Here is a 24,211-nt window from a genome sequence, read left to right on the forward strand (position 1 = left end):
TGAGCCACCGCGCCCGGCCATGATCTGTGAATTTTTTATGTTAGAAGAAAACAAAGGATATTTTGAGTGACCAATGTGGTATTAACACCCAGTGTCATATCCAGTTGAGTTACTTTGATGCTTTTGTTGAAAATCATTGACCATATGTGTGGTCCTTTTCTGGACTCTGTCCTGTTTTGTTGATCCATTTGTTCTGTGTGGATCTTATGGTAAGTCTTGCAGTGTACATTTTCAAGCTTTGTTGTTCTTTCAAAATTCTTTGGCTACTTTAGGTCCTTTGCATTTCATGTAAATTTTAGAGTAATAGCCAGGTGTGGTGGCTCATGCCTGTAATCCTAGCACTTTGAGAGGCTGAGGTAGGAGGATCACTTAAACTCAGAAGTGTGAGACCAGCTTGGGCAACATAGTGAGACCTTATCTCTTAAAAGAATGTAGAGTAAGCATGTCAAATTTTTTTTTTTTTTTTTTGAGACAGAGTCTTGCTCTGTCACCCAGGCTGGGGTGCAGTGGCACAATCTTGCCTTACTGCAACCTCTGCCTCCCAGGTTCAAGTGATTCTCTTGACTCAGCCTCCTGAGTAGCTGGGACTACAGGTGTGTGCCACCATGCCTGGCGATTTTTTAAAAAATTTTAGTAGAGATGGGGTTTCACCATGTTGGCCAGGCTAGTCTCAAACTCCTGACCTCAGGTGATCCATCTGCCTTGGCCTCCCAAAGTGCTGGGATTATAGGCGTGAGCCACTGCATCTGGCCAAGCATGTCAATTTTAATAAAAATACTGGCTGCAATTTTGATGGCGTTTTTTGAAACAGCCTGTTAAAACTGTAGTTCTGTGCTTTTACACTGTTGGTGGGAGTGTAAATTAGTTCAACCATTGTGGAAGACAGTGTGGCAATTCTTCAAAGACCTAGAGACAGAAATACCATTTGACCCAGCAATCCCATTACTGGGTATATACCTAAAGGAATATAAATCATTTTATTATAAAGATACGTGTTTGCCTATGTTCATTGCAGCACTATTCACAATAGCAAAGACATGGAACCAATCTAAATGCCCTTCAATGATAGACTGGATAAAGAAAATGTGGTACATATATACTATGGAATATTATACTGCCATAAAAAGGAACGAGATCATGTTCTTTGCAGGGAATGGATGGAGCTGGAAGCTATTATCCTCAGCAAACTAATGCAGCAACAGAAAACCAAATACCACATGTTCTCACTTATAAGTGAGAGCTAAATGATGAGAACACATGGACACATGGTGGGGAACAACACTTACTGGGGCCTGTTGGAGGGTGGAGGGTAGGAGGAGGGACAGCATCAGGAATAATCACTAATGGATGCTGGGCTTGATATGTAGGTAATGGGATGATCTGTGCAGCAAACTACCATGGCACACGTTTACGAATTTAACAAACCTGCACATCCTGCATGTGTACCCCTGAACTTAAAATAAAAGTTGGACCAAAAAACCCAGAAAACAAAGTAGACTTTAAGGCAATTATTGGAGAAAAACAACTTTTTATGAATATTTTTAATTTTTTTGTTTTAATTTTTTATTTTGGATTTTCAAACATATCTAAAAGCAGAGAGACTAATACAGTGAATTAGACATACCCATCACCCAGCTTTAACAATTATTGCTGTGTCCAGTCTTGCTTTATCTAAACCATATCCAGGCACACTGCCAGACTATGTTGAACTAAATTCCAGACATCATATTGTTTTCTTTGTGTTTCAGAATGTATCTCTAAAAGATAAGCACTTAAAAACCACTGTACCATTATTTTATAAACAATAAAAGAATAACTCTTAAGTAAAACAAAACAAAAAACTGTAGTAGGTAAGGAAGGCAGAGGGACACAGGGTCTCTGGCCCACCAGGGAGTTTGGGTGTCAGAGCAGAGAAAGAAGGCATCATGTTTGCATTTTAGTCCTTATAGCTCTGCAAGTGCAAGGCAGAGAGCCATTTGGTTGTGAGGTCTCTGGAAAGGTTTGTGACAGGCATGCAAGCTAATTTCCCTTGAAAGTTAAGGTTACAGAATGACATGCGTACAAGAGGCAGTCTGACTGGCCAGAGGGCAGCTGTTGGAGCTGACTGGAGGGCATTGTCTATGGGCAGGAACGACCTGGCAGCATGAGATCAGGCTGCCGGGCCTGGCGTGCACACCTCAGTAATGGGCGTGCTGGCCCAGTGGAGGGTCTTGTACATGCAGCTCTAGAAGGAATGAGAGTTATACCTTCTCTTTGTTTCCTTTGTTAGCTGTGGTAGGCCTGGGCGGCTGGGCTGAGCCCAGCGGGCCAGGAGGTGTCAACACTCTCCCTACAATGCATCGTCCTCTTTTTAATTTTTTTTTTTTTTGAGACAGAGTCTCACTGTGTTGCCCAGGGTGGCCTCAAACTCCTGGCCTCAAGCGATCCTCCTGCCTTGGTCTCCTGAGTTGCTGGGACTACAGGCAGGAGCCACTGTGCCCAGCCAATGAGTCTACTTCTATTTCTACAGCAGTGTGTGGGCCGTGCAGCTCTGATCCGTGCTTTTGTGTGATGTTGAAAGGCAGCGTGGCAGACTAGATGAAAGTGCTATGATCTTGTGCTTAATTGCTCTAAGCCTGCTTCTTACCTGTTAAGTGGGGATACTAATATCTATGCTGGGGGTGGTTGCAAAAATACAGTAAATCGTGGCTCAGGCACTTGGTTCTGTGCTTGACGTCCTCCGGCATTTCCAGACAGGTTGGTTGCCAACAGCACTGTCACCTGCAGGCCTGCTGGTGTTTCCTGCTGGTGCAGTGTTCAGGGCTTGATGCTTCACTCTTAGAAGTAACCACCTGTTGGGGCTGGAGCCTGTGGCCAGGAGGCTTTCGTGTGTTGGGACAGGCAGAAGGGGTTCAGGATGGAGGTGGACAGAGTTGTTCTCTGGTCAGAATATCAGTCCTAGTATTTTTCTCTTGTTCTCTTAAACCGTGACAGCACAACCTCTCACTCTTAGGTAAGAAGTCTCCAGTCCCTTAATTTCCAAGACTTCAGTCAGGTTTGGCAGAAGATTCTTGTCCCTGTGGCTGTAGGTGAGAACTGGGAACCTTGGCCCTGTCCACTGTCCTGTGCGGGGTAATGCTCTGTCTTTCCAACACTAGAATGTGAGTAAACTGCCCAGTGTGGGATTTGGGATTATTGTCTTTACTACAGTAACTTTTTCAGAAATACCAAGAAGTGCCTGAGTGGAAGTATCCCAGGGGCGCTTGAGGAGGTAGTAATAACAGTGTCGGATGCTGCAGATTTTGTCTGAGTTGAGGGCGTACGTATGTCTATTTGAATTTGCCGTATGAGATCATGACCTTGGCAAGAACAACTTCAGTGAGGGTGGACTGCAGTGTCGACGGGGTTGGGAAGTGGGATCTGGAGGTGGAGGTGGGATGCAGGCACGCTTAGGAGCAGGTCGACTGACAAGGGAGAGGGAAGGTGGCATCCAGGAGATGGGAACCTCAGGTTGAGTTTTGTGCATGGGTTTTTGTTCTAAGAGTTGGGATGATGTGAAGAAGAAAGATCCAATTGAAAATACTAGAAAGAAGGATTGGTCCTTGGAGCAAGGTCCTTGAGAAAAATGCAAGGTCGAGGGTTTTGCCCACCATGCAGGTGAGGAGCCCGAGGCAGGGCTTGATGTGGTGCCATTCAATTTTGCTTTGTCTTGTTCTGCGTTTTTCTTTGTCATGAATTTCTTGTGCAGACGATTGGTGCTTGCTTTCTGTAGGTGCTTCGGGTGCTTTTGAGAAGAGGGACGCTATCACTATGATCAGTTCTGATTTTTGCAGGTTGTCTGGATGCTGTGTGTGAGATGGGTTGGGGGAGATGAGACTAGGCTGTGGGGGTCCATGATGATCTGGGCGGGCTTATGTCAGAGAAGGAGTCACTGGATGGGACAGACAGCCCCAGGAGTTCAGGAGTGATGCCTCTGCCTCTTAGATAGGAGACGGAGTGTCCACGTCAAAAACGTTATATATGTTTTTACTCACTTTTCACATTAATGGGCCAAAAGTTAAGGTACTTTAAGAAATTAAAAAAATATTAATTGACAATCATAGCTATCATTGGAGAGTTTCCCGTGTGTTAATCATGGTGTTAAGTAATTTTAATTAAGCCTTTCAGCAACCTTATACTTGGGTGCCTTGTATAACAGTACCTTTTAAAATACAGATTTATTTATTCTAATTTCTCTACAGAAAGTCACAGATTCTGGTATAGTCATTTGAAGTGAATTTTCTTGAATATAAAAATATTTCCTTTTTTGGTTATGCTTGAAAATTTTTTTAAGCTGTTTCCAGGGTTACAGGCACAATTGATTATTTCCTTCTGCTTATGTGGTTTTTGCACAGTTTTGGAAAATATGCCCCATGGAGCACATTCTGGTTCGTCTGGAAACTGATTCTCGACCTGTGTCTCGGCGCCTGGTGAGCCTCATCTTTAATTCTTTCCTGCCTGTGAATCAGCCGGAGGAGGTCTGGTGCGAGCGCTGTGTCACCCTGGTGCAGATGAACCACGCTGCTGCCAGGAGGTTCTATCAGTACGCCCACGAACACACCGCCTGCACCAACATAGGTAGGGAGCGCTGTTGTGTCTCAGTTCTTGTTATGTTTTCCCCCAAAAGCATAATACAAATTACAGAGTTCAGTATTTGTCAATTTAATAAGCTTCATACTTTAATGCATTTCTGAATAATTTCCCTTAAAGTAGTACTTTTAACTAATTGGGATTATAATTTCACTATCAGATAGTTAATTTTGTAGAAGAAACACATCCATTAATTCTTGTTTATCCTAAACATTTCAGCAAAGCTGATTCACGTTATTCGTCATTGCTTAAATGCCTGTATCCAGAGGGCAGTGAGAGAGCCTCCAGAGGAGGAGGAGGAAGAGGACGGCAGGGAGAAGGAGAACGTGACTGTGAGTAGAGCAGGGCCAGGCCGGGCAGATAGTGCATCAATGGCATCACTCCCACAGGCCATTTTGTTAGGAATATTCCTATTTTTTCTTTGTTCCTTTAGTATTGTTAATTAAACAAGTTATTTTGGAAGGTCATAATGTTTTTGAAAGAACTGCTTTGTATCCTTTGTAGTTTATTTTGGAGCTCAGGTAGGACTTAATACAGAAGAAAAATTCCTACCAGTCACATCTTGTCCCAGATTTTCCTTACCTTAAAAGTCTCTGTGTGTTTTAATGCAACTCTGGGTGTAGCATAGCTGGATTGGATTCTGGGTACTCTCATATTTTTCAAAGTATAATTTATTAAAGGGACAGTTTCTTCAGAATCCAAAGTAACCAATTATATTAGAAGAAAATAATGTTTAAGACTTAGGCACACTTGTTACTTATAAGCATTATCTTAAGCTTCTAAACTTCTATGCTTGTGGACATCTAAAGTAAGATTTTGGGGTCATTTTGCAATGCCCACTATATTAAGAAACTGGACTGTAAAAGAAAATCACAAAACAGTTTGCCCTGTGCTGAGGCACAGTGCTGGTGTTCTCCCCTAACAGCTGGTCCTGAGCCAAGTGCTTCTGGGTCTGACCCCATTGTGGCCTTCCTAGCAGGGGCAGCAGATGGCTCACCCAGGCTCTGCTCGTGCCCCACGGTGCTTTCTCCTCCGTCTCCCACCACACCTTGATGGGCCACCAGCCCAGCCCCTTAGTCAGTTATGCTGGGTTGAAATTGTTCAGTAGGAACTTACCAAAAACATACAGGAAATAGATGTGGAATAGAGAGAAGAGTTCAGCGAGAGTGAGGGCGGCTTCTGTCTTCACAGCCATTGGGCAGGCCACCTCCCTGGGCTCACTGCACCCTCGCTGCCAGTGTTCAGAGCTTCAGAGCTGGTTCTGCTCGTGGTGTTGGTGGAGTTTTGAGTTTCTTCTCTCAGGGCTTTTCCCTCAGTATACGTTAGAGTTTCGTGACAGGCCTCCGCAGCAGGGATGGTTGGCAGGTCTGGCTGTGTGTCTGTGCTGGTGAGTGGGCATGTCCACTTACTGGCACGCAGCCACAATGCACTTGTGTGTGGCTTGCAGTGTTGACAGCGTGGGACTGCTGGCTCTGGGTAGAAGAGGAATTTGTTAGAGTGCGTTTGTGGTTTAAAGTGAACATTCAGGTGATTACTGCACACTACCAGCATATGTTCAGGAAAATGTAAGTAGGTCTATTTTTTTAAAAACAAACTAAAGAAGCCTGTGATCTAGTGGTAGTCGATCATAGGCAGTCATTATTCCAGCCTCTCAGGCTGTGTTCTGCCTGCCTGTAGGGTGGGGTTGGCCAACCAGAGACTGTGTCCTTTCTGTGATGTGATAGGCTGGGTTTTGGCGGCTGAGTTTCAGTAGCAGTCACCTTGGAGGAAGGTAGGCTTTACCATTCCCCTCCCCCTGCCTCGAGATTTGTGGTGTAAAGTGATGTCTTGTAATAAAGCAGAAGATACAGTGAAAGAAAAGGCATGTTTTTTAATGGGGTGTTGTGTTCCTAGATGGAGACAATAGTTCATACATTTTCATTTTTAGAGGAGTTTTCTTCATATAACTGTTTCTTTAAAGGATATAGGGTTAGTTTGGAATTTATATCCTGGGTGGGCATTCAAAAATAAGTTTACCTCCCTAGGAGATTCTCTAAAGTAGAGAGTAAAAGACATGAAAGTAAGACTGATATTCTTTACATTTCTGCTTTAGAGCTCTAATTCTGAGATGCTGTTATCTTTTAGTAGTTGTTATGATTAGATTATCTCACAATACAATTATTTTTATCTTAGGTTCTGGACAAAACACTGTCAGTAAACGATGTTGCGTGCATGGCAGGTTTACTAGAAATCATTGTGATTCTCTGGAAAAGTATTGACAGAAGTATGGAAAATAATAAAGAGGCCAAACTTTACACCATTAACAAGTTTGCCTCTGTGCTTCCAGAGTATCTGAAAGTATTTAAGGTAAGTCTTGATTGAACTGTGCTTGTAAGTAAGGTATATTAAGGTTATGTTTGTTTAGAATTTAGCAAAAGTTCTCAAACACGTTTACCTCCCTGGATCTGTTTTCTTACCTGTAAAATGAGAGGGTTGGACTAGTGTTTACCTTGCAGTTTAGTTTCTTTCTCTCGCCCCTCTTGAGGGTGGAGACCTTGTGTCTCTGTCTGCTTCCATATCCTAAGCACCCGAGAAATGTCTTGGGTAAGCACTTGATTCTTCTGCCTCCAATTGTCAGTGACATTATTTTAGAATCTAATTTGATTTGCAGGGGTTTAAGAAAGAATTTTGTGAACATGGAGGTACAGTAGTACTGAAGTTCTGTGGGCAGTTTTACTTAGGTACCTGAAGCCACCCAGTAAACAAATATGTCCCTGAAGTATTTGAGTTGTGTGTGTTGGGACAAACAGTTGTGTGTGTGATTTCTTTTTTAAAAAAATTTATTTTGAATTGACAAAAATTGTGTATACTTTATTGTGTTCAACATGATGTTTTGAAATATGTGCACATTGTGGACTGGCCAAATGGAGCCAATCAGTATCACCTCACGTACTTACCATTTCTGTGGGGAGAACGCTTAAAATCTGCTCTCAGTGATTTTCAAGAATATATTATATCGTTATTAATTGTAGTCACCATGTTATAGGATAGATCTTTTGAACTTATTCCTCTGATCTAACTGCAATTTTGAATCCTTTAGCTAACCCTTCCCACCCCCACCACTCTTCTTTGTGTGTGATTTCTATTTGCATGCAGGACCGTCTCATTCCTTGACTTTTTATTTCTGAAGGAAGTTTATATTTCAAAACTAAATTTAAAAATAGACTAACAACATGTAAAAATGCAAATATATTCTTAACTCTGAAGAAAGTGTAGTTTAAATATAGAAAGATCATAGGTCTTAGGAACCACATTTCTTTTCCTAAATGTTACTCTTGCCTCTTCTTCTACCAACTTATGTAACTTTGGACCACGTAGTTTTTCTAACCCTTTCAAGGCTCTGAGCTTCATTCTGCCTCTGACGTGAAAGCATGGCCTGTCCATGAAAGCAAATTGTATTCGTTGCCAAATTGTATTAGTCTGTTTTCATGCTGCTGATAAAGACATACCTGAGACTGGGTAATTTATAAAGAAAAAGAGATTTAATGGACTCACAGTTCCGTATGGCTAGGGAGGCCTCACAATCGTGACAGAAGGCAAAAGGCATGGCTTACCTGGTGGCGTAGAGAAAATGAGAGCCAAGCAGAAAGGGAAACCCCTTACAGAACCATTGGATCTCTTGAGACTCACTGCCATAAGAACAGTGTGGGAGAAACCACCCCTGTGATTCCGTGATCAACCACCGGGTCCCTCCCATAACATGTGGGAATTATGGGAGCTGCAATTCAGGAGGAGATTTGGGTGCGGACACAGCCAACCATCATTTACCAGTAAATGGTAAAGCTCGTTAGCTGTGCGTGGTGGCTCACGCGTCTAATCCCAGCAGTTTGCGAGGCCAAAGCAGGAGGATTGCTTTAGGCTAGGAGTTTGAGACTAGCCTGGGCAGCATAGTGAGACCTCATCTCTACAAAAATTTAAAAATTAGTTGGGCCTGATGACCTGCGCCTTTTGGTCCCAGCTATGCAGGAGGCTGAGGCAGGATTGCTTGAGCCCAGAATTTGAGACTACAGTGAACCATGATCATACTACTGCACTCACTCCAGCTCTGGCAACAGAGTGAGACCCTGCCTCTTAAAAAAAAAGAAAAAAAAAAAGAAAGAAAGAAAGCTGAAATAATGACCTGGGGCTGAGAAGCCAGCATTATTTCAGAATATGAACAGAAGCCCATATAGGACACCAGGTGGGTTGGCGGACAGGGCAGTTGTGGCCTTGGGGTATTGGAAACCCTTAGAGGGTCTTGGGATTCAGTTAATTCTTAGTATGTCTATAGGAGGTCTCTCCACCACTAGGGAAAATTGCTTCCTTCTCTAAGTAAAGAGATGATGGGTGAGCCACACAGATAGAATTGGCCATCATTATCAGTATACTTGTAACATTAACGAGATATTTTCTTCCCTTATTGTTAGTTGGGGGTAAGGATGGGGTCACTGTGAATGCAGATTAATTACTAATCAAATTTTAATTTTGGTCTGTTTCTGTTTCATATATATTTTCAGGAAAATTATTATTATTTTTTAGGATTCACCATGTCCTCATTCTCCCAGCCAAGAGTATCTCTTATTGAGTGTTCTTGATGTAGGGTAGATGGACCCCCTTTTACTTATTGTTTCAGTAATAATAATATAGCTGCAGTTTACTAAGCACTGAGGACACTGTAAGTATTATACTGTGGTTCTGTGTGGTGTAGTTCACTTTGGTTCTTCCAACAGTCCTGTGTTCGTTTTGCAGAGGAAGAAACTGACTCTGAGAGCTTAACTCCTCTCCTCTGTGCTATGTCGGCTGTTGGGCTACAGAATCTGATTGGGTCTGGATTTGGCTCAGTAGCCTTAAAGCTTACTTTTTTTTTTTTTTTTTGAGATGGAGTTTTACTCTTGTTGCCCAAGCTGGAGTGCAGTGGCGCAATCTTGGCTCACTGCAACCTCTGCCTCGTGGGTTCAGGCTATTCTCCTACCCCAGCCTTCCGAGTAGCTGGGATTACAGGCGCCTGCCACCATGCCCGGCTAATTTTGAATTTTCAGTAGAGACGGGGTTTCACCGTGTTAGCCAGGCTGGTCTCAAACTCCTAACCTCCAGTGATCCAGCCGCCTCAGCCTCCCAAAGTGCTGGGATTACCGGGTGAGCGACTGTGTCTGGACATTTTTTTTTTTTTTTTAATAGATGTAATCTTGCCCTGTTGCCCAGGCTGGAGTGAATGCTTGCTGTAGCCTGTAACTTGGCCTCACACAGTCCTCCCACCTCAGCCTCCCAAAAGGTTGGGATTACAGGCATGAGCGACCATGCCCTGCTGCATTTTCCATTGAACTATACTGTCTTCCTCAAGATATTCTGATTTTGTTTTATAACATTTTCTCTGAATAGTTTCCTTCTCTTGAGATTTATGTTCAGGATACCAAGTGCATAGAGTTAATTTTTTTGTTTGTTTGTTTCATCAGTGTTGTTTTTTAAAGTAGATTCAATTCGTGACAGCATATGATTTTGTTTATCCTGCTTACTGGCATATTCCCAGGGTCTAGATTGGCACTGGGTACATAGCAAGTGCTTAATAAATATTTGCAAAGTAGTAAAATGTTATATAAAACTTTTGTAACACTTATCAAGTAATTTTCTGTGCCCCTCAAACATGAGGCTGGTTTAAGTTTTCCCTTTGAACATGGAAAGAACTACCATGGTTCTTCTTGAGCAGCTTTGATAGTAAGTTATTAGAGTTTACGTAGAGACACTTTCAGAATTTATAGTGTTCACATGTGCTTTGGTTTGTTTTTCTCCTTTTGCTCTTAGGATGATCGCTGCAAGATCCCTTTATTCATGCTAATGTCCTTTATGCCGGCCTCTGCTGTCCCTCCATTCAGGTATTTGCTCTGTTCTTCGGTGCGGTAGTGAAGTAGCAATCCTATCCATTGTTGTGCTGAGTTATTACTTCATGTCAGCAGACCAAAACATTTAGCTTTCAGCTCATTGTGGCTTCTTCCTTCTGCCCTTCCCTCTCCCTGTGGTGGGGAAAATATCAGGATGTGATTTTCAGTGGGCCCTAAGTTGGTACTGATGAAAGAAGAGACTACATATGGAACTGAAACTGTTACTCCACTTTAAGTCTGGGGTTATTCTTAGCACCTGGTGTGGGAGGTTCTGGAGCACAAGGCCACCGTTGGTCACATGTGACCCTGAGCACCTGGGCTTTGGCCATCTGAGCTGAGATATGCTGTGAGTACAAAATACACATGGAGTCAGCCTTGGTGCAAAAAGAAGAGTGTGAAATATTGATTACATGTTAAAATGATTTTGGATAGATTGGATTACATAAGATTATGTTATTGAAATTAGTTTCACCTGTTTTTCTTTGTGTTTTAAAATGTGGGTACTAGAACATTTTTAATTACATTTGTGGCTTGCATTTGTGTCTCATAATATTTTTTATTAGAGCTCTACAATGTTGGTGATTATCTCAGTAAAAATTATGTTTATTCATATTTATGGAAGAAAAAGGAGTATTTTGATGCTAAACAAAAATTGTTCTTCAAGAGTGGAAACTCTTGCTCTAGAATGTGACAGATGGCACAGAAACAGAAGGATGAGGGCTTTGTGTGGCTGCTGTGCCCTGCTCCTTCAGCGTCCAGAGCTGATCTCAGGTCTTGTGGTGGGATGCAGCTGTGTAGCAACTGTGGGAAACTGTATTTATTCCCGCCTTGGAGAGCATGAAAGTGCTAATATAATAACAAGGGCTTATGCACCGTCAGATTTTAGCTTCTTGGTTTTCCTCACCTTTTGACAAAGTGGGGGAGTTTCTGTTGAAATACTCGACCTGATTTTCCATCTGACCTTGTCAGCTGTGGTGTGATTTCCACGCTGAGAAGCCAGGAGGAGGGCGCTGTGGACAAGAGCTACTGCACTTTGTTGGATTGCCTCTGCTCCTGGGGGCAAGTGGGGCACATTCTGGAGCTTGTGGACAACTGGCTGCCCACAGAGCATGCCCAGGCCAAGGTAGGTTAACATCATGCTTCTTTAAAATTAGGTGAGTGAGGATAACTGTGTATTAGAAATGATATGCTTTTCTAGGGACATGTGTTTTCATTATCAGTGTCTCTCTTCTTTCAGAGCAACACAGCTTCTAAACGTAGGGTGCAGATCCACGACACACGCCCAGTCAAACCTGAATTGGCTTTGGTCTACATTGAGTATCTGCTGACTCATCCAAAGAATCGCGAGTGCTTGCTCTCTGCTCCTCGGAAGAAACTTAATCATCTTTTGAAAGCCCTTGAAACGTCAAAGGTAACTCTGTGCCTTGAGAGTTGAGTGGTCTTCTATGATAGTGGTGGTGGCAAATCAAGATGTGAAGGTTTCATATTTCCAGTGCTATACAAGTGTTCTGGCTGCAACAGAACTGAGAGTGATCATGTCACCTCATTCAGTTGGTATGAGGCATGGAGCCTGGCCGGGGCAAGGCTGGGAGTCAAGTCCCAGTTGACATGTGTTCAGAAATCTTGCATTTCTGTTGCACCTGCTAGGGCGCTAGGACTCAGGAGGATGGCCCGAGTTTCTCAGAACACACCCTCTGCAGGAATATGTCACACACCCTTTCATGTGGACACTCAGTCCCTGCAGTCCTTGGCAGTTTTTTCTGGGAATGTTTGGAGAACATTTCTTGGGAACCCATCATGTTCCCAGCTGTCCCACGAAGGCCGTCATCTCTTCCTCTCCTCCAGAAGCCAGCCCTCTGAACACCCTGTTACATTGCCCTCAAGTGTGACTGTACCAGAAGCAAAGCCTCAGCAGAGCAGAGCCAGGCAGATGGGGAGGACGGGCCTGGTCACGAGGCAGGGAGGGGACGGGTGGTGCTGTGTGCAGGGCAGGGGCTGTGGACGGTGAGCTGAGCCCGCTCACCTGGCTGTACATTTTCCTACGCCACCCAGCACCTCACGTCCAGGCACAGAGTCCTCGGAGACTGGGCTTCTCCAGAGCGGGGGTCTTTCCAGCTCGCCTGAGATCAGGTGCTTCCCATTGTTCTTGCTGTCTGGGGTGTGGTGATGCCTTGTCAGTCAGCATGTGGCCCTTGGGTTTTTTCTGTTCCAGGCAGATTTGGAGTCACTTCTGCAGACACCGGGTGGGAAGCCTCGTGGCTTCGGTGAAGCGGCTGCCCTGCGAGCCTTTGGCCTCCACTGTCGGCTGAGCATCCATCTTCAACACAAGGTGCGCCTGTTCCTGGCCCTCTGCTAGGATGATATGCAGCGATCTTTTTGTTACTGATTTATCTTCTTGTTTTTGGACAGTTCTGCTCAGAAGGAAAAGTGTATTTGTCCATTTTGGAAGACACTGGCTTTTGGTTAGAAAGCAAAATTTTATCTTTTATTCAAGATCAAGAAGAAGACTATCTGAAGCTTCATACGGTCATTTATCAGCAAATTATCCAGGTTAGAAGTCTCAAGACACAGAAACCTTTCTCTTTACCAAGTTTGTTATGTTTCAGTATTTCATTTTCTACTTTAGAGTGGTAATTTTAGACATGAGTGTTATTCTTAAAAACTTACAGTAACATTTATCTAACTTTCTAGAGTTTATCTTTTCGCAAAGCATAAACTTCATACTTTTAGTGTAATTTTACACATTACATGTAACAGCTGTTCAATTATGTTTGTGGAATTACATAAAATATGTCTCTAGATTTATTATGAAAACAGCAAGAATTAATGTATCTTTATGAAAATTCCTTTATAAAACATCTTTGTAAAAATCTGCTTTGTAAGATAACTAGCACATGGATAGGAGAAGCTTTGTGAGGCTGGATTTACTCCCTTTTTTTAAATGGCCTTTGTTGCTAAGTTGTGTCTGTCTCTTACAGACCTACCTGACTGTGTGTAAAGATGTTGTTATGGTAGGCCTTGGTGACCATCAGTTTCAGATGCAACTTTTACAGCGGAGTCTTGGAATCATGCAAACAGGTACAGTCAGGGCTGTTTTAGAGCAATAAATACTCAGAACCAGTCCTTCCCTCCCTCCCTCCTTTACTGTGTTAACTCAGAACTCTCACTTTTAAGTGACTGATTATAATGCAACCTAGTGTATACCAAAAAAGGGATTTTTTTGGGTGATGCAGCCAGGAAATTCAAAAGTGTTTCTGGGTCAGATATAACTGCATCCAGAGTTTGTGACAGGGTCCTTGGGATTCTGCCTCTCCTTGTGGTCAGCTTCGTTGCCAGGCCGACTTTCCCTGTGGATTGGGCTAGTGGCTATTTCCTGGCATCTGTGTGGGAAACCATCACCTTTTGGCTCTGCTCTGGCCATGTGCTTCGTGGGTGGGGGTGTGAATCAGGAGTTGTTAAGTGGTACCCCACCAGGACCCCTGGAAATTGCTGTTACCCCAAGGAAAGGATTAGCACAGGGTAACCCATGGCAACAGTGAGTGAGAGGACAGCCTTCGAGTCACATCAGATGATGATGGGAAAGGGTGTGGGGCCAACCCAGGGGGAGTGTACCTGGGGCCATTCCATATCTCCTTGGCCTTCTGATCACAGTCTGGTAAAGAAGAGTACTGCTGAGCTGGGATCCTGGTCCCTGGCCCCTGACCCCTAGCCCCTAGCTCTTAGCCCCTACTACTTAACCCCTACTCCTTAACCCCTAACGGCCAGCCTCCCACCCCACTGCTTCTGTGGTGTAGCCAACTGCTGTGTAAACCTGTTTCTGGATGGTTTTTAAGTGAGTATCCCAATATCCCAGTGTTGCATTTGATTCTTACTGAGATCTGTAAAAGCCTCAACATTTGATGTAGACATTTCTTTAAGCCTAGTTATTTTGCTAGAAGAGATTGAAAATGATAACATTTAGTAAATTCAACATTAAGTTTTGAGAATTAGATTAAGTTGGTAGTCCAATTTCTAGTGGATCCATCTGTAGTCTCTTTCCCATAGCCTTAAATATCTTCATGGCAGATTCTAGAGGGGTCTGTGTGTGTGGATCCCCCCAGTGTATCTCTCTTTATGACGTTGCAACTGAAAGTAGATGCTAGGAGAACACTGGAGCCAGGGTACTGGGCAGTGTCTTAGTTAATCTTTAATTATAAGCAAAATCATCCATCATTTGTTTAACAGCTCCAAAGCTTAAGAGTAAATATCAAATAGACCAATATTATTTGCTTTAGCTTTTTTGTTTAATGTTTTTTTTTTTTTTTTCCGAGACCAAGTCTTGCTCTGTCGCCCAGGCTAGAGTGGAGTGCACTGGCGTGACCTCGGCTCACTGCAACCTCCACCTCTAGGTTCAAGCAATTCTCATGCCTCAGCCTCCCGAGTAGCTCGGATTGCAGGCACCCACCACCGCGGCCAGCTAATTTTTGTATTTTTAGTAGAGGTGAGGTTTCACCATCTTGGCCAGGCTCGTCTCAAACTCCCGACCTCAAGTGATCCGCCCACCTTGGCCTTTCAAAGTGCTGGGATTACAGACGTGAGCCGCCATACCCAGCCTGTTTAATTCTTTATAATTCACTTCTATTGTGAAAACAGCATTTTATACTTAAGCTTAATGATTGAAACAGTCAAAATTATTTATTTTTTAAACTTCACTTATCATTTAGGAATTACTTTCCCATGAGGACCGAATCTACTTTTATTATTTATAAAATTTACTTTTTGGAGGAGCTAATTATACATAGAATTCTAGATCTCCAGTGTAGCCAGTTTCATTATATAGGTGTATCTGTTCTCTAAAAATAGAACAGAACCAACAACTGTTCTCTAATTCCGGTGTTGAGGGAGCCACACTGCTGAACTTCTGTGTGTTCACATGTGCAAGGAACACAATTTTTAGTTTAGTGACTAAGTCTAATAACTATTACTGTTATTGAAGGTATCAGTTTTATAAATTGGACAAATGTCATACTTACTTATTTATTTTGATTAGAATTTAGGTTAACCTGATCAGCCTGGCTTTTGGTATTGGCTCACCAAATACCAAAGTGTAATAATCTCTTTTTTGTTATCATTGTATACATGTGTTAAGTGAGAAATGTGTAATGATTTCAACAAACTTGTGTGATTAGAAAACTGATATATTCCAATTTTCTTTCTAGTGAAGGGATTTTTTTATGTTTCATTACTTCTTGACATTCTGAAAGAGATAACTGGAAGTTCCTTGATTCAGAAAACAGATTCAGATGAAGAAGTTGCAATGCTGTTGGACACAGTCCAGAAAGTATTTCAGAAAATGTTGGAATGTATTGCACGGAGCTTCAGGAAGCAACCGGAAGAAGGCCTTCGGGTACTCAGGCCTCCCCAGGACGGGTTCGCTAGATGGACTTTTCAGGGCTGGGTACACCCACACAGATGCATGAGCCCTGGCTGTGCTGTTCACGCTCGGGTGACGTGCAGTGGTGTGTGGGAGGTCCCTGGTGGTGAGGTGCGCTGAGAGAGATGGAGTTGGCGTGGGAGTCCCCCGTGGCGGATACACTGAGAGAGAGATGGTGACCCCTGTGCATGGGCTGGAGGCAGGAAGGGCGGGAGCTCCAGCTGTTAGATTCTACTCAGTGGTCTTAGAACAGGATCCCATGAGTTCAGGTTGACCAGACGGCAGGACAGGAAGCAGAAGACTGATTGCTCTAGGTTCTGAGTGCATAATTGTTATATCACAGAGTTTTCCAAATAAAATATACCTTTCTTTTGAAAAAGAATTTTGATACTTGTAGAGTGACAGACATCTTGCCAGGTGAAATGCTAATTTCTATCATGAGTTACCTCCCCGTCCTATGTTAACCTCTAGGTTGGAAACGAGAGTCACAGACCTTGAAGGGGCCCGTGGCTTCCCTTTGCTGGTTGAAAGCTGATGTGAAGTGAGATTATTGTATAAGCACTTCATATAAAAAACCTGTGTGCCAGATTTGCTTCATCCTAAAAATAATGTCATGTCAGTTTCAGTTCTCGTACCACATGATGTTGTTATCAGAGAGAGCCATTACTTTTTCTAAGTAGCAGCTTAAAAATATCAATGAACTATTATTTTTTAATGAAGACTTTTAAAAATGCTTAAATGGGAGGCTATTTATGAAATATTGAAGACTCAGTATCCTTTGCTGATAAAGGTCATTGAAGGTTGTTGGCCATACTTTTTCTAGTCTAGTTCAATTTGAATTAATTTGAAATGTTCCTGTGTTTGATGAATTCGTTTCAAGTGTCTGTGATCTTTTAGGTAATGTAATTTGTGCCAAAACCTTTAGTTTTCCCATCAAACCTGTGTAGCTGTAGTTAGCGTATGTTGCCTCATAGCTGATGCCTTATTTTAATGTCATTGATGTTTTGCCTCCTTATTCCTGAGCGGTGTTCTTGGCTTTAGGGGAAGTTCCCAGTGGGCTTTGGTTCCGTCTATCATCTTCTGGCCGTGGTGCGTGGGAGGTTTGAGTCAGCCTGGGAATGGAATGTCTTGGGCATTGGTAGCAGGCAGACAACATCAGTGACTCCTCGAGTCCTGGGGGAGGATAGTAAGATACTTATTTTAAAGTGTCGTTTTGTTTTTTTCAAAACCATGGTTTTTAGTCATTAAAAGTGATGTATGTGTTTTCTTGTAGCTGCTTTATTCTGTTCAGAGGCCTCTTCATGAGTTCATCACTGCTGTTCAGTCTTGGCACACGGACACCCCTGTGCACCGGGGTGTACTTTCTACTCTGATCGCTGGACCTGTGGTTGAGATAAGTCACCAGCTACGGAAGGTGAAGTGCTTTAATCCTGAAACTGCTGTGCCTCTTATTGATGACACAAGATGGTGTTTCTACTAGCAGCACATTCTCTACGTTTCTCAAAGTATTTTTTAAGAATTTTCAAACTTGAGTGAGTGGTGTACTTTCCTAGCAGCTACACCTCAGAGTTTGATAGTTAGTATTTTAGACTCATGTGACTATTGTGAAACATGTACCAAGGATGTTATCACTCTTGATTAAAACAGAAATGTAGTCCTTACATTTGAACATGCTTTTATGCTACATTCAGGAGATTGAAATGAATTGATAAGTTTCTTAAGATTATTCTCCCTCCTGAAAGGATAGAAGTAGTTGTAATCAGTGGTGAGTAGAATACAAGACTACTCTGGGAGTGCTTTTGTGGAATAGTTTACATATCTTTGCATGTTATATTATTAGCCTCCCCCACCTGTTTTTCATTTCTAAGCTAGGATAGTCAACCTTCTAATGTCAGTTTAGGCTGGGCGCAGTGGCTCATGGCTGTAATCCCAGCAATTTGGGAGGCCGAGGCAGGTGGATCATGAGGTCAGGAGTTTGAAACCAGCCTGGCCAACATGGTGAAACCCTGTCTCCACTAAAGATACAAAAAATTAGCCGGGCATGGTGGCACGCACCTGTAACCCCAGCTGCTCGGGACACTGAGGCAGGAGAATTGCTTGAACCCGGGAGGCGGAGGTTGCAGTGAGCTGAGATCATGCCGTTGGACTCCAGCCTGGGCAACAGGGCAGGACTCCGTCTCAAAGAAAAACAAAATGTAGCTAATATCAGTTTAAACAGACAATTTATTCATTATTACTACCTTATTTTCCTACCAGTAGCTGTAGATGAATTGAAGATCATTATTAATACAGAAGATATTAGCCTATTTGGTTAAAGAGTGATATAATCAGGATGATAACTCAAGGCAAAACAAAAAGTGGTGTTTTCCCACATGGAATATTCAGGGTGTTCTTTTCCTCTTCACCTCTGAAGAAAAGTAAAAAATCACGTTTTCATATAGAGAAAAGACCTCTGTATGAAAAGATAAAATCTGACAGGGAAGGTCATTGAATTATATGCATTTTTAATATTTACATGAATCATAAATTTTGTAATATAAAATCATGACTAATAAAAAGATGTTAACTAAATTCTAAAACATCAAATAGAATTTAAAGCCTTCCTTAAAGCTTGAAGGGAGATCATTTTGGTTTGGAAAGTAATTACTAGATTACACAATAGAATAAAAACTAGGATTTGTTTATTCCGGAGAGCTATGTAGCTAAAAATGATTTAAAAAAATGTTTGGCATATGGGTCATGCCTGGCTCACCATCTGTTTTTTATCAATCAAGTCTTATTGGAACATAGCTGTGCCCATTTGCCGAGCTTTTTCTTTTTGATGAATTGACTCCTATGACTGTGAAATATCTCTGGCTCTGACTCCTCAGGAAGTCTACTTTGATATTTTCATAGCCAAAGCAGCTTTCTTGTGCTTTGTGTTTGCATAGCATATCTTTTAAAACCCCACCTGGGTGGGGTTTTAAAAAAATCTGGTCCAATAACCTCTGACTTCTATTTGGCGTGGTTATAGTCCCTTCTATTTTTTTTTTTTTTTAAGTCCATTTGACTTTAATGAATTTATTGATAGGTTTGGGTTTAAGTTAATGTTAATTGTTTCTTTTCTATCAGTCTGTCTGTTCTGTTAGTCTTTCTGGTTTTTTTTCTTTCCTGTCACTTTTTTGATGAATCAAGTGTTTTTACTACACCATTTTATCTCTGTTGACTTTATATTATCTTTTGTGTAATTTTTTTTTTAGTGGTTTCTCTAGAGATCTCAGCATGCATGTTTAACTTGTCTCAGTATCTTCAGAAATTATGCTTGTCTATTGCATGGTAGGAATCTCCAGTTGTGTTCTCCCATCCCTTATGCTGTTGTTATTTTTATTTTAATCTGTCAATAGTCTTTTGTCTCACTGTTTAAGAAATGCATTTACAGCAATCACTTTAAGATGTAAAATATTTTCATGAGAAACAGTGCTATTTGATATATAGTGATGATTGACTTAAATTTTCAAATTTGTATTATGATACTAGCAGAGGAAGTGTGGGAAGACTTACTGGAAGTGCTGTCTAGGCCAGGCACGGTAGCTCACACCATAATCCCAACACTTTGGGAGGCCTAGGCAGCAGAATGGCTTGAGGCCAGGAGTTCGAGGCCACCCTAGGCAACATGGTGAGACCCTGCCTCTATTAAAAAATATTTAAAAATTAGCTGGGCATGGTTGTACATGCCTGTAGTTTCGGCTGCTCGGGAGACTGAAGCAGGAGTTCAAGGCTGCAGCGAGCTATGATTTGTGATTGTGCCACTGCACTGCAGCCTGGGCAACAGAGTGAGACTATGCCTCTTAAAAAAAAAAAAAAGCAGTGTTGTCTAGTCATCCCTAAATGAAATCTCCTAAGATAGCCAAGAATCGAGCCAAACACAGTGGTGGAGAGATACAGGGGTGGGATAGGCATATTCATGCCTCAGCTATTACAGGTGGAAAACAAAGGCATAAGTTTCCACCTGGAGCAGGAATTCTGGACTTTCTGAGGAGCTTGTGGAATTCATTCCTCCATGGTGAAAGGCTCATCGAAGCTCACAAGGCTGATAATTAAGAGCACAGGTCCAGGCAGGTGGCCTTGTGGCTCTAAACTTACAGTACTTCACTGTGGGGTTCTGCCCTGCAGGGGACACTACAGTGTATAGGAACATTTTTGTTTGGCACAACTGGGTGAGGGGGTGGGCAACGTGCCCCTGGAATGGAGTGGGTAGAGGCCAGGGATACTGCTCAGCCTCCAACAGCACCTAGCACAGCCCCCCAATCCCCCAAAGAACGAGCTGGTCAGGTCGGTAGTGCTGAGATTGAGAAACACCAGTTTAGACAGGAGTAAAATGTTAAATTTATTTAGCATAAAAGCACATTATTTACAGTAGACGATAACAAGATAAAGACTTTTTGATGAAAGGCTCATTGAGTAGCATGTCTGTTTTTCTTTATTTTTGTCTCACTGGATAAGCACCTTCGCTTATCTTTTTTTTTTTTTTTGTCATATTGAGACAGGATCTCTGTCATCCAGGCTGGACTGCCATGATACATGGCTCACTACAGCCTCAAATTCCTGGGCTGAAGTGATCCTCCTGCCTCAGTCTCCCAAGTAGCTGGGACTACAGGTATGCACCACCATGCCTGGCTAATTTTAAAATTTTATTATAGAGGCAGGGTCTTGTCATGTTGACTAGCCTGATCTTGAACTCCTGGCCTCAAGCAATCCTCTTGCCTCAGCCTTCCAGAGCGCTGGGATTACAGGTGTGAACCACCACGCCCAGCACACTTATGTTTATAATAATAGATTATTCATAATTATTGTAGACATTCCAACAGTTAATAAAAATAATTCTTTTGAATTTCTGGCAAGTTTTTCTTGGGTGTTGAAGAAAACCCAAAGCAGGGTAATTTACAAGTGAGTAGCCTAGTCTCTGTTTACAACTTGCTGATTTGGAACTTTTTTAGGTTTCTGACACAGAAGAGTTTACTCCTCCAGAGCATCTTTCTGATCTTCCACCATTTTCAAGGTGTTTAATAGGAATAATAATAAAGTCTTCAAATGTGGTCAGGTAATCACTTTCTCTTTACTGTCCTGAAACTCTCATTGTGGCTGTAACCCTCAGCAGCTTTTGTTCTATTCCTTTTACTCTCAAGTTTTTCAAAGCTACACTCTTTTCTATGAGAAAAATGTTTCATATAATTTTCTCTCCATTTTATCAGTAATTAGAAATATTTACATTAAACTTACACAGAAAAATTCTAACTTTCTGTAAAGAATATTCGTCTAAATAGTCTCTGGTTAGTTACGCTTCTCATAACTGAAATTCAGTTAAGGGAGAACATAGAATGTTAATGTTTAGTAAAATACTTCTTACCAAGTGTGCTTTCAGAACACTTGACACGGTTAAATACCGGTGCCATGTTCGTTGAACACGCAGCTGCTACTCATTTTCTAGTCCATATGTCACTTGATCAGAATTGCAGGGTTTGCTGTGGTGCATGCAGGGCTAACAGGTTACAGAGGGAGTTGCTTTACAGATGTCTGGTACCTGTCGAATTTTAATAGCAGATACATTCAGTGAAAACTTTTAAAAGCACCATCTTTAGCAGCTATGAGTCATCTTTCAACAACATACTAAATCTTTTCTGTGTGCATTGAGGGTATACAGAGTAACCTTTTTCACTCAGCACAGCATCCCTGTTCCCAGCAGCATCCTCAGGTTTTAATGTCTCACTGTACAATCTGGCACGCTCTCCATGAAAAGCGTGGGGCGAGTTCAGTCAGCTTCCCATGTTCCCTGCAAACTGGGGTTTGTGGTTGTGGTTGAACCTTGGTGGTACTTATTTTGCTATAATAGGTTCTATACGATACAGTAATTTTGATGTTTGTTGATTGTTTTGCAGGTCATTTTTGGATGAATTAAAGGCGTGTGTGGCCTCTGACGATATTGAAGGCATTGTGTGCCTCACGGCTGCTGTGCATATTATCCTGGTTATTAATGCAGGTTGGTTACATTCCCCCCCGTCATCTGGAAGGTGGCTGGTGTACCTCACAGGTGCTGTCATGGGCTGCTGGGGATCAGCCCCTGCACTCGGCTACTCCTGGCCAGCTCAGGTGTCCCCCAGCCTTTCCACTCCCTGCCTTCTCATGTGCTGGACACAGTGCTGTCCACTTGGCTTCCTCTCCTTAGCCCACCCTGCATCTGTTTTTGTATCGGCTTGCTCACTCTTCGGTGGTGGAGGTCCTGTTCATTTTCACCTTTTGCCACTGGACCCATTTAAGTATTCCTCTCTGTGCCTCACCATTGAATTTCTATTGATTTGATGTGTTACCTGTATCTTAAAATCTGAATTTATTTTGGTTGATGGATATTTTGGTGTTTATATTTGATCTATCTACTATTTCTCGTAAGCCTTAGTCTTGCCTATTCTGAATATCCCTAGCAGTTCAAAGAGTACTGGAAAAATAATTGGAGATAGGTATAAGATGCTTAGCTCAGTATAAAATGTAGTAACATCCCTGCAGGCTGACTGCCGTTACCTTTCTGTGTGATTTGCTCAGTTTTACTAATGTTGAAATCATTTTCAAAGATGGCACATTGTAGCTAGGGAGTGCTCCTATTGAAACAAACTCTCCCTGTAAGCCTAAATGGACAGAATATCTGCAGATTGGTAAGAATACTCCTTGACTAGTCTGACCCAGGTTGGGCATAAGCAAAGACTTCCCTCAGGGACTCCCCCTGCATTGAGATCACCACCAGGAGGACGTTGAGGACGGATGTTGGATGCTCCCAGGTGCCTTGCCCTTAATACATCCTTAACTACCTGCGATGGTTAAACAGGGGAAGGACTCTGAAACAGGATTGGTTTGCTGGCATGGACATAATCTTTTCTCTAATGGCTTCATGGGGTGAGGTCCATTTGAACTATTCTTCCCAGTAAATGTTTGTTTGATCTTTACAACATCCGTTTAGAAGGGAGAATTACTATTCTGCAGGTCAGTATGTAGGTTACCTCAAAGGGAAGATAGGGAGGCCCAGCTTAGGGAAGTTGTACCACGTGTGTAGTGGAGTGTTTGTCTTTGTGTAGTGATGTTAAAATCTTTTCTGTCTTTTAATATAATTTTTCCAGGTAAACATAAAAGTTCAAAAGTGAGAGAGGTTGCAGCCACTGTTCACAGAAAACTAAAGACATTCATGGAAATTACTTTGGAAGAGGATAGCATTGAAAGGTAAAGCAGAGATATTCACCAGATGTGATCATCTAGAACTGCTCATTATTCTTTGGGTCTGCATGAGGTTGTGTTTTCATTTCTGCTGCTTACACCAGGTGGTTAGGAGACTAAGGACTGTAAGGAGAAAAACGTTTCTGTTGGCAAAGACCTTTAGCTTATGTTTAATTTACTTGCTAATTCTGTCTTCAAAAACAACACGAAATTGTCATTTGCAAAATTCTGCTGTAGAAAAGTGAGGGCATACAAACGTATTTTATATGGTTTTAAAATCAGACATTATTTTTGGTGGTTGCTGCATTATGGAAACCATGGGCATTTCCCAAGGATAGATACCTCGCGGACAAATACCTACATGGTGATGGGCGGTCCCTCCAGAGCCTCTGAATGTGTGTAATTTCCGCCTTGCTGGCCAGCCCGTTGCTGCGCAGAGCCTGCAGGCTACCAGTGTACTCGCAGGACTGCAGGCTACCAGTGTACTCGCAGGGCTGATTCCGGCTGGGTGTTTCTGCTGCTGTGTGCTGTTTGGTGTGCTCTGCATTTTACTGTAGGCTCTGTTTTGGATTGTGTTTGACTTTTAGATCAACCACAAATAATTTTTTCTCGCTATTTTATGAGCTAAGTAGGTGAAGCGTTGTAAAGCTCTGCACTAGGAAATTCACCTTTGCCTGGGAAATAAACCACTCTCCATAGTTGCTTCCTCTGGAGAAAGGTTTTCCAAATCAGAAACTGCTAATTTGTGAATAAACTTCCAAAGTGTGGCTTTTTATAGACTGTCGGCTTGTACTATAGACACAATACACTTAATGCTCACTTTACTAGAAAGTTTGGTTTGTAGGCTGGGCGCAGTAACTCACGCCTGTAATCCAGGAGTTCAAGACCAGCCTGGCCAACATGGTAAAACCCCATCTCTACTGAAAATACAAAAATTAGGCTGGACACAGTGACTCATTCCTATAATCCTAGCACTTTGGGAAGCCAAGGCGGGTGGATCTCACGAGGCTAGGAGTTTGAGACCAACCTGGCCAACATGGTAAAACCTCTACTGAAAACA

General features: G+C 42.3%; 1 protein-coding gene across 2 annotated transcripts in view; it reads left to right on the forward strand.

The window, feature by feature from the left end:
• Nucleotides 1-24,211, forward strand: part of NCAPG2 (non-SMC condensin II complex, subunit G2) — an 83,162-nt gene that overhangs the window by 46,762 nt on the left and 12,189 nt on the right. For both annotated transcript variants that reach the window (XM_011990193.1, XM_011990194.1), the window contains 14 exons: nucleotides 4,374-4,596; nucleotides 4,828-4,940; nucleotides 6,781-6,954; nucleotides 10,426-10,496; nucleotides 11,472-11,625; nucleotides 11,740-11,913; nucleotides 12,715-12,831; nucleotides 12,912-13,052; nucleotides 13,481-13,580; nucleotides 15,701-15,888; nucleotides 17,189-17,329; nucleotides 20,892-20,995; nucleotides 21,831-21,931; nucleotides 23,058-23,157. In XM_011990193.1, coding sequence (XP_011845583.1) covers nucleotides 4,374-4,596; nucleotides 4,828-4,940; nucleotides 6,781-6,954; nucleotides 10,426-10,496; nucleotides 11,472-11,625; nucleotides 11,740-11,913; nucleotides 12,715-12,831; nucleotides 12,912-13,052; nucleotides 13,481-13,580; nucleotides 15,701-15,888; nucleotides 17,189-17,329; nucleotides 20,892-20,995; nucleotides 21,831-21,931; nucleotides 23,058-23,157 — 1,901 coding nt within the window. The remainder of the gene's footprint in view (nucleotides 1-4,373; nucleotides 4,597-4,827; nucleotides 4,941-6,780; nucleotides 6,955-10,425; nucleotides 10,497-11,471; nucleotides 11,626-11,739; nucleotides 11,914-12,714; nucleotides 12,832-12,911; nucleotides 13,053-13,480; nucleotides 13,581-15,700; nucleotides 15,889-17,188; nucleotides 17,330-20,891; nucleotides 20,996-21,830; nucleotides 21,932-23,057; nucleotides 23,158-24,211) is intronic.

The sequence above is a fragment of the Mandrillus leucophaeus genome, unplaced genomic scaffold, assembly GCF_000951045.1.
Source record: "Mandrillus leucophaeus isolate KB7577 unplaced genomic scaffold, Mleu.le_1.0 Scaffold373, whole genome shotgun sequence".
In the NCBI taxonomy this organism is placed as follows: Eukaryota; Metazoa; Chordata; class Mammalia; order Primates; family Cercopithecidae; genus Mandrillus; species Mandrillus leucophaeus.